The 9,616-nt window shown below is 57.5% G+C and overlaps 1 protein-coding gene across 1 annotated transcript; it reads right to left on the bottom strand.

Annotated features, from left to right (window-relative positions):
- Positions 1 to 1,852: 1,852 nt before the first annotated feature.
- Positions 1,853 to 2,255, bottom strand: PPY (pancreatic polypeptide). The gene is made up of 2 exons (XM_004620987.2): positions 2,065 to 2,255; positions 1,853 to 1,957 (listed from the first exon to the last, which is right to left on the bottom strand). The coding sequence occupies exons 1-2, from the start codon at positions 2,253 to 2,255 to the stop codon at positions 1,861 to 1,863; spliced, it is 288 nt and encodes a 95-aa protein (XP_004621044.1). The 3' UTR covers positions 1,853 to 1,860.
- Positions 2,256 to 9,616: the final 7,361 nt, after the last annotated feature.

Below are 9,616 nucleotides of genomic sequence, written 5' to 3'. Positions count from 1 at the left end.
TCCTTTAGAGCTCCCCTCCAGACGCCTGTCCTGGGTCCTGTAGCCTAGTTCCAAAGCAGGGAACTTCATGGCCCAGCTGCTCGGCCAGGGCTACATCCTGAGCCCAGAGTGTCCACCCCAGTGCTCCCCGTGCCCGGGTCACGCAGTACCTGCTTCCCCCCTGTGGACCTCACCACCACCTTAGGAAGCTGGGGACCACCATTTCCCCCTGTTTTGTCGATCAGGACTCTGAGACTAGGTGATGCCCCTGATCCCAAGCTCAGGGGCAGAAGGGGGTAGCTCCTGGATTCAAACCCGTTTCCTGGGGCTGGAGCTAGAGTACAGCGGGGAGGGTGTTTGCCTTACACGTGGCTGACCCGGGTTCGATTCCCAGCATCCCATATGGTCCCCTGAGCTCCACCAGGAGTAATTCCTGAGTTCATGAGCCAGGAGTAACCCCTGAGCATCGCCGGGTCACTGTCACTATCACTGTCATCCCGTTGTTCATTTGTTCGAGCAGGCACCAGTAACGTCTCTCCTTGAGAGATTTATTGTTACTGTTTTTGGCATATCCAATATGCCACGGGTAGCTTGCCAGGCTCTGCTGTGTGGGCGCGATACTCTCAGTAGCTTGCCAGGCTCTCCGAGAGGGACGGAGGAATCGAACCCGGGTCGGCTGCGTGAAAGGCGAACACCCTACCACTGTGCTATCGCTCCAGCCCAAGCATCGCCGGATGTGACACAAAAAAGCAAAAAACAAACAAAAAAAAACAGTTTCCTCCCTCTGCCTGTCCACACTGGCTCCAGCACCAGCCTCCACTGAGCCTCCGGAACCTTCCCGCTCCGGGGTCTGCTCCCAGACTGGAGAGGGTGTAAACGCTGCACACTCAGCTCCCCTTGCCAGCTGCCTGTCCAGGGCACCGTCTCCAGGGGCCTCCTCCAGTGCCCACTCCCACTGCCATGCCCCCCAGGAACTGGCCTTCCACTGACCTCAACACAGCAACAATCTTTATTTTTCTTTTTGGTTTTAGGGGTCACACCTGGCAATGCTTAGGGGTACTCCTGGCTCTGCAGGGCTCGGAGGGCTGTATAGAATGCCGGGGATCTAACCCAGATCCGCCCCACCAGATGTAAGGCAAATGCTCTCCCCGCTGTACTATCCCTCCAACCCCAAAGCAGCAAGAATCTGACTGCCTGATTCCCCCGCCCCACCCCAGCACCCGCGGCCCTGTTCCTCTGGACGGCAGGATGGGGGCAGGTGGCGTGTGGGGTGAGGGGTGTCACCTAGTGATGCTCAGGAGGACCTAGCAGCACGGAGGGGTATGATTCGGGGCCAGGGATGTGACTCCGTCGTAAATGACACGACTTGCCTGTCTGGGATGGGATAGCCCTGGCACTGCAACATCAAAGAAAATCAAACCCGGGGGCTGGAGCGATAGCACAGCGGGTAGGGCGTTTGCCTTGCACGCGGCCAACCCGGGTTCGAATCCCAGCATCCCATATGGTCCCCTGAGCACCGCCAGGGGTAATTCCTGAGTGCCTGAGCCAGGAATGACCCCTGTGCATTGCCGGGTGTGACCCAAAAAGCAAAAAAAAAAAGAAAATCAAACCCCGGAGAGACTCACGCTCACGGAGCTGCCAGATCACCCGGGGTGGGGGGTGGGGTGGAAGGGGTCCCCGCCTCCCTCTGAGGACAGCAGAGCTGAACCCACCACCTTCTGGGTCCTCCCGACACCCTGCCGCTCCCGGCCACCCCCAGGCATGCACAGAGAGAGAGACGCGGGAGCAGAGTGCCTTTCCTTTGCTTTATTGCGCGTGTGTGGGAGCGGGAACGAGCAGAGGGGCTGAGGGGGCTGCGGGGGGTGGGGGTGGGGTCCAGCACTACAGGTCCACGGGGGTGGGCTCCCTGGGAGCAGCGGCGTGGGGGGAGCCCGACTCCCAGAAGTTCGCCGAGTCATCCTGCTCTCGTTTCCCGTACCTAGGGGACAGGAGAGGAGCTGGGGCCGCGTGTCCCGGCTGCCCCCCACCCCTCATCGCCCGCCCACAGCCGCCACCCACCTGACGGGGCAGGGCGCACACACACACCTCGGCCTGGTCACCATGTTGAGGTATCTGCGGAGCTCGGCGGCGTAGTGGGCCTTCTGCTCCGGGGTGGCGTTCTCGCCGGGGTAGGCGGGCTCCAGCGGGGCGCCCCTGGCAGCCCGCGGGGGCTGCAGCACCAGGGCCAGGCAGGCGGACAGGAGCAGCAGCGCGAGGCAGCGGGGCACGGCAGCCATCTGGGGACAGAGCAGGGGAGAAGTCGGTGTTCCGGCGGGCAGCCCCCACATCTCCCCATGCATCCCCATCACCCCCCAAGCCTGGGCTCCGGGACCTGGCACCTTGCTCCGAGCCCCCATCTGAGCCTAAAGCTGAGCCGGGACTCAGAGGGTGGAAAGTGTCGCAGAGGAGGTGGGGCATGGCACACACGCAGGGCTCAGGGCATCCAAGACCCAGTGACTGCAGGGAGAGGTGGGTACAAGCCCCTACAGGGTGGGGTGCATGGAACGAGCCTGTGAACCTCAGAAACTCACAGGTGCCACCCGCGGCCCAGGACAGGCTGGCCCTGCAGAGGACACCGGGACCAGGTCCTGCCCCTCACATGGATCGCTGTACCCCACCTTCTGTTCAAGCCTCCCACCTGCAACCCCACTTCCAGTTAGCCTGTGACTCTGCCTAGTGACAGATTTGTCCGGATTTTTTTTTGCAGGGGGGAAAGTCACACCTAGCCATGCTCAGGGATCAGTCCTGGCTCTGAACTCAGGAATTACTCCTGGCGATGCTTGAGGGACCATATGGGCTTTGGGGTATCGAACCCAGGTCGGTTGCATGCAAGGCAAATGCCCTCCCCACTGGACTATTGCTCTGGGCCCTCATCCAGATCTTGAGCCAGGACCACGCAGGACTCAGGCCAGTCAGGTCCCCACGAATCATCACCCCCATCTCAGCCCCAAGCCCCACGGTTCCTCCCTGGGTCTGGGGCATGCTGAGCCACTTACCCTGAGTCCTGAGTGAGCGGGCGGCACTGGACCAAGTGGGCTCCTGCTGAAGGCTGGATTGGTCCCCCTGTCCTCAGCTGCATCCCTTTATAGTCCTCAGCCCCCCGGAGTCCTGCCTCGGGCCAGCTGCACTCACTCCCCAGTCCTCCCCCTCCCCTGCCGTCTCCCTGGTACCCGCAGTGCCACCGCTGGGGGCCAGGGACAGGAGGGGGCCAGGGCATTCATGTGGGTGCTGGTGGCCTAAGGGATAAGAGTGAACCACGTCAATGTCTCCAGGGGGTCCCATCCCTGACTCACTCCCCCCACCCCCCGCTTTTGCGGCACTCTGGTCGCAGACCTCCTGGAGTTCACCCAGATTATAGGAGAATCAGGATGCTCTTTCCAGTACGCTCTAAGGAGAGAAGGGGAAGAGGGTCGAGGCCTCGGGAAAGCAGGGAAGCCCCTTGTTGGGACCGGGGTGCACAATGAGAACAAACTCGGGGCTCTGGGGAGCAGCTGAGCCCATTTCTAGTAAAGGTTTCCCCGAAGCCCCTTCCCAGGGCAGAGGTCAAAGAAAGCATCTCGGGAAAGACTCACATTTTCCAGAATCTTCCATCCCAGGTGCCTCCCCAAGACCCCAGAGCAACCCATTTTATAGGCTTGGAACTGAGGCTTGGAGATATTGAGAACCTGTCACACATCGCCAGTCGGCGGCAGGAGCCAGCGGTGAGACTGTTGGATGCGAGACCCAGGCTGTCCCCGAGGGGCACCCTCAGTGTGTTTCCAGAACCTCTGCTGAGAAACCGGAAGCTCAGACAGAGATCAGGACGCCTTCATCTCTCAGGCTGAGCTAATGGTCAGGATCCCCGCTGGTCCTCGTCCTGGCCAGGGGCTTCTGCATCATCTCCCGTGCCCCCTCACCCCCAGTGCTGGTGCAAAAGCAGTAATTGGGCTAAAGGAATGTGCATTGATGCCCGAGAGCAAAGTTGCCCTGAGTCTGCAGAAACAGATCAGGACACCAAATGCATGGTGGAAAGGGGTGTGTGTGTGTGTGTGTGCTGTGGGGATGCCCTCAGAAATTGACATGGAGTGATAGTATAGTGGGTAAGGTGTTTGGCTTGCATGAGGCTGACATGGGTTTAATCCCTGGCATCCCATATAGTCTCCTGAGCACTGCCAGCAATAATTCCTGAGTGAAGAGCCAGGAGTAACCCCTGAGCATCGCCGGGTGTGACCCAAAAAGAAAAAAGGGAAAAAGATAACAAAAGAAAAAGAAATGGGAAGCTGACATGGGGACCTCGAGTTCCAGTACAGCCACTGGCTGGCTGTGTGAGCCCAGGACAATGCCTTTAGCTTCTCAGGCTTCAATTTTCAAGATAATGCAGGCAAAGGAAGGCTTAGGGTTGGAGAAATAGTTCTAGGGCGAAGTGATGCTTTGCACACAGAAAGTTCAGATTCAATTTCTGCCACTACACTGACCCTTGAGTACAGAGCTGGGAAGAGCACCCCAACATTGCCCACCCTGCCCGAAGCAGAAGGACCAGACACATTCTACCTGACTCCTCTCCATTGGTATTTCTAGTAGCCAGAAGGACGATAATGCCACCCCACTCCAAGCAAATATGGAGGAGGTAGGACCCGAGCGATAGTACAGCAGGCCTATAAATTGGCCCTTGCATGTGGCTGATCTGGGTTTGATCCTCAGCATCCCATATGGTCCTCAGAGCCTGCCAGGAGTAATTCCTGAGCACAGAGCCAGGAGTAAGCCCTAAGCACCACTGAGTGTGACCCAAAAACCAATGCATATGGAGGTCTGTCTTGCAAAATGAGTTGGGTGAGTTGTGGCCGGTGGAAGAGGATGTTAGTGGTGGCCGGACTTGGAGGTTGCAGAGAGGGGGGAGGTGGGGAGAGAGGGGGAGATGGGGAGGGGGAGGCCGAGTGAGAAAGGCCGAGGCTGAAGTTTGCCACCAGGGGGCGCCAGGCTTCAGTCCCACTCCAGGGACCTGGGTCCCTCCTGCCTGGGAGGCAGGTCTGGGGCCCCTACCCACGTCAGCACACAGACAGATGGTGGCTCCCGGGACACTGACTCAAGTGCCGAGGCCATTTATAGGTTGGTCACGGAGGTAAACAGCCTTGTCTCTGCCTAAGGAATAGCATGTACTCCGCAAATGTCAACGGAACGTCGCTGTCATTTTTCTTCTCTGCAAACAGCAGCTTCCTCCCGGGGCTCTGGCCGGGACGCTCTGGGCGCCGAGGGGGCGAAGGGAGCGGATGCACTTTCTGAGCCACATGGCCATGCCCAGACGGACGCAAGGGAACTGATGGGGTCCCTCCTCCCCGGCCTGTCCCCGTGGGCCAGGGGGACCACTGGGCCAGGGCGGGTGGCCTTTGGGCAGTGTTAGGGTGAGGTGATGATCATGAGACAGCACCACAGAAATTCCCAAGGTCAAGGGTAAAGGGGGCGAAGGGCCCCCACATATGGGGCTTCAAGGGCCCCTGCCCTCTGCACCCGAGACAGCTGCCTGAGCTTCATCTTCCCAAACCAAACCAATGAACCTCTTTTCAAGGGAGCATTTAATGTAAGGCATATGGAGAGAAGTAGGGGAGGGGGGCGGGGTATTTAGACTCCATTCCTGGCACCATGCAGTCCCCTGAGCACTGTGGGTTTAGTTCTGAGGACTGAATATCACCGATAGAGGCCCCTGGGAACGCTGGGGAGGACCCCTTCCCAGAAAGATATAGTGACAATGACTCAGTGTGGAGCCTTTAGAATATAATGCTAGTAAATGCCGTTGGAATATGGGCTCTCTCTTTCTTTTTTTTTTTTTTTCTTTTTGGGTCACACCTGGCGATGCACAGGGGTTACTCCTGGCTCTGCACTCAGGAATTACCCCTGGCCGTGCTCAGGGGACCATATGGGATGCTGGGATTTGAACCCGGGTCGGCCGCGTGCAAGGCAAACGCCCTACCCGCTGTGCTATCTCTCCAGCCCCTGGCTCTCTCTTTCTTGAAAGATCTTGTTGTAGGAAGCACCGGAAGAGATAGCACAGCTGGAAGGGTGTGTGCCTTGCACGAGGCCAACCTTAGTCTGATCTCCCCCGCATCCCGGGTGGTTTCCCAAGCCTTTGAGGAGTGATTCCTGAGCACAGAACCAGGGGTAAGCCCTGAGCACTGCGGGGTTCGCCTCCCCGAAAAAAAAAAAAAAGTCTTATTGTAGAAAAGATTTTTCAGACTACAGTGAACCAGGAAACTAAAACCACAGAGGAGGGGGACGGGAAGGGGGGCAGGAATGGGAGGAAGAGAACCATGGCGGGACTACCATGTGAAGGAGGGACCATAGGAGGTGGGTACCATTTTTGAAGGGTATGAAGGAGAGGTCCAGATGTGGAGTTAAAGAAGAGGGGTGTCATAAGCATCACAGGGACTGGAGTGATAGCACAGCTGGGAAGGTGCTTGCCTTGCATGTGCTGACCTGCGTTCGATCCCCAGCATCCCATATGGTCCCCCGAGCACCACCAGGAGTGATTCCTGAGTGCAGAGCCAGGAGTAACCCTGAGCATTGCCAGTGTGGCCCCCAAAAACAAAAAAAAAACTAAAACAGAAAAAGAGAACCATCACAGGGGCTGGAGCAATAGCACAACGGGTAGGGCGTTTGTCTTGCATGCGGCCGACCCAGGTTCGATCCCCAGCATCCCATATGGACCCCTGAGCACCACCAGGAGTAATTCCTGAGTGCAGAGCCAGGAGTAACCCCTGTGCATCGCCAGGTGTGATCCAAAAAGCAAAAAAAAAAAGAGAGAGAGAGAGAAGCATTATTAATGCTCCTTATACAACCCTGTGGAACACTTCAAGGGACGGATTGGAAAGTGGGGTTCTGCTCCATTGCTTTTGGTTGTTTCATAAATCCCAGTGGTACTGAGGCTTGAGTGTGAGGGGTCCAGGATCAAGAGGGGTTCCTGGGTGCCCCCCCCCACTCTCCCCATTTTGCATCCATGGGCTGTGTGACCTTCCGTAACCCACATGATCATGCTGAGACTTAAATAAATGCCACTGTTACTATTTTTATTTGTTGCTGTTGTCGGTTTTGTTTTGGGGGTCACATCCATCAGTGTTCAGGGCTTACTCCTGCCTCGGTGCTCAGGAATCATTCCGAGCAAGGTTTGGGAGAATATGTGTGCTGGGGATAAAACCTGGGCCAGGGGGTTGGAGTGATAGCACAGTGGGTAGGGCGTTTGCCTTGCACGTGGCCAACCTGGGTTCGATTCCCAGCATCCCATATGGTCCCCTGAGCACCACCAGGGCTAATTTCTGAGTGCAGAGCCAGGAGTGACCCCTGTGCATTGCCGGGTGTGACCCAAAAAGCAAAAAAAAAAAAAAAAAACAAACCTGGGCCAGCTGCAGATAAGGTCATTACCCACCGTCTGATCTCTCAGGCCCCCGCTGCAAATGTTTAAGATGTCAGTATCCTATTTGACAAGCAAGAAATAAATGCAGTGAAACGAAATGACCCGGGCAAAGTCATACTGTCATTTAAGAGCTGAGATGGGACCCAGATCTCCATCTTGAATTTTGTGTTTGTTCTCTTGGTTGGATTTTGGGATGCCACACCCAAAATACCAGTACCCAGGGGCTGCTCTGGGCTCGGTGCTCAGGGACCAGTGTATGCAGGACCATGTGGTGCCCAGGATCAGACACGGGACTCCGGCAAGAAAAGAATGTGCCCCTGCCCTTTGAGCTACCTCCCAGAACCCAAATCCCGACCTTTGTTCCTGAGGCCTGCCCAGAGGTGCTCACTGCGATCCAGCGCACCAAGCAGACATGCCAAGCTGAGCATGGTTGTCAGTGCACACCAGGGGTCTCTCCCATCACAGCACCCCAGACCCCAGAGTGCATATGCGGGCACACCACACACACACACACACACACACACACACACAAACACTCTCTGACTCCTCTGGATTAGGATGAACTGAAGGTCTGGCAGCTATTGTGTGCACAGTCCCCCTCCCTGGAATTGAAGGGGAAGAGGCAGGGCCAAATGGGCTGGGAGTGGGCTTCAGATCAAACCAGAGAAACGAACTCTACCCGGAGAAATCAGGAAAGGCCTCCAGGGAGAGGTGATCATTTCCTGACTGAAGAGAGGGAAAGGGCTCTGCCGGCAGCCAGAGAGACCAGGCCGAATGCTCCGGAGTCCATGAAGCTGCCACCAGCCCCTGGACCTGCTCTCCTGCCTACCGCAACCCTACTTCAGGGAAGATGCAGGGCAGAGGGCAGGATAGAGTCAGTCTTATGCCACGTCCAGGCAGCTTGTTCCACGGGGGGCCTGCACTCCCCGGCTCTCAGTGCTCTCCTCCCAGAATCATAAGTCTCCGAGCAGTCCTGTGGGACTCCCAACCCCACCCACAGTGGCTGAAAAGCAGCCGGGTCAAGTATGAGACAATGAGCCTGGTCCTGCTGTGTGCACAGGAACTGGGGCGCCCCCCCCCCACGCAGAGACCCTCCTCCCCCTCTCCTGGGATCTCGGGCTTTGGCCTCACCCTCTTTCATCCCCTATCCCCAGCTTCCCAGCCAGGACTCAGTCCCACTGAATGAGAGACTCGAGACCCCCCCACAGATAGAGAAGGCTGTGAAGGGAGGAGACAAAGACCCTTTGGACAGTCCCCAGACCTGGAAGAGAAACAGGACAAGGAGATGTGCACGGAGCAGAGAGAGCAAGCAGAGTGCAGAGCAGATACAATCTAGGCAGGCTTCCTGGAGGAAGGGCTCTGGTAAAGGAGGGTGTGTGGCAGATGAAACAGCAGACTCCAGCTGCCTTGTGGTCAGGGTATAGATGGGGCAGGATTCTGTTGGCTCCAGACCCACAGTGCCTTCAGGCTTCAGTGTAGTCAGAGAAAGGTGGGGGTCGGGAAGAGGACCTGGCTGTCCCATGCCCTTGTCACCAGGGAGGCACCTTGATGGGCTGCACAGCCTGTGAGCTCAGGGAAGCTGGCGACAGCTCCTCCCAGGGACAGGCTGTTAGAAATGACCCTTTTCCTCCTCCCTCCCTGGACCCCAACTTCAACTGGCCCTCCCCGCACTGGGACGAGTGGAGTCGGGGTGGAGGCTGGGTGAAGCCAGTGCCCACCACCATCTTTGGCTGGACCCCCTCTGTCCCCATCGACCCTCCTTGGCTGTCCACTGCCTCCTCCCCTACTTCTGGGACCTCCCAGGGCTCTTCTGGAGGCTTCTCAGAAGCTTGCCTCTTGCTCACCATCCGCCCTCCCTCTCCCACTACACTTTCAGGTCCCTATGACTCTCAAGTGACCTTGGGAGTGACCCAACCCACAAGGGACCGGAGAGCAGTTCTCCTAAGGGTTGGGTCACTCCCAAGATCAAATCCCGATAAGTAGGTGCTTTAAGTCTTCTTTCCCTTCCCTGCCTCCACCCACTCCTGGACCAGGCGCATTAAGAAGGGGAAAGAGACAGCGATGCTCACACAGTTCCAGTGAAATCTGCTCTTTATTCGGGCATAAGGGGAGGCTGGAACACAGCCGTCCCGTGCAGGGCTGGGGCATGAAGAAATGGGGTAAGGACCACACCTCCAACCCTCCCCAGCTCTGGTGGGCCAGGAGAGGGATCAGGGT

The sequence above is a fragment of the Sorex araneus genome, chromosome 3 (assembly GCF_027595985.1).
Source record: "Sorex araneus isolate mSorAra2 chromosome 3, mSorAra2.pri, whole genome shotgun sequence".
Lineage (NCBI taxonomy): Eukaryota > Metazoa > Chordata > Mammalia > Eulipotyphla > Soricidae > Sorex > Sorex araneus.
Note: the sequence above shows the minus strand (reverse complement) of the source record. Positions and strands in the feature narration are given on the sequence as shown.

Bases quoted from the DNA above. Each gene is read 5' to 3' on its own strand.
- PPY (XM_004620987.2), bottom strand. From the start codon at position 2,255: ATGGCTGCCGTGCCCCGCTGCCTCGCGCTGCTGCTCCTGTCCGCCTGC. The intron at 1,958-2,064 runs GTGTGTGTGTGC...CCTGTCCCCTAG, and splicing joins AACATGGTGACCAGGCCGAG to GTACGGGAAACGAGAGCAGG.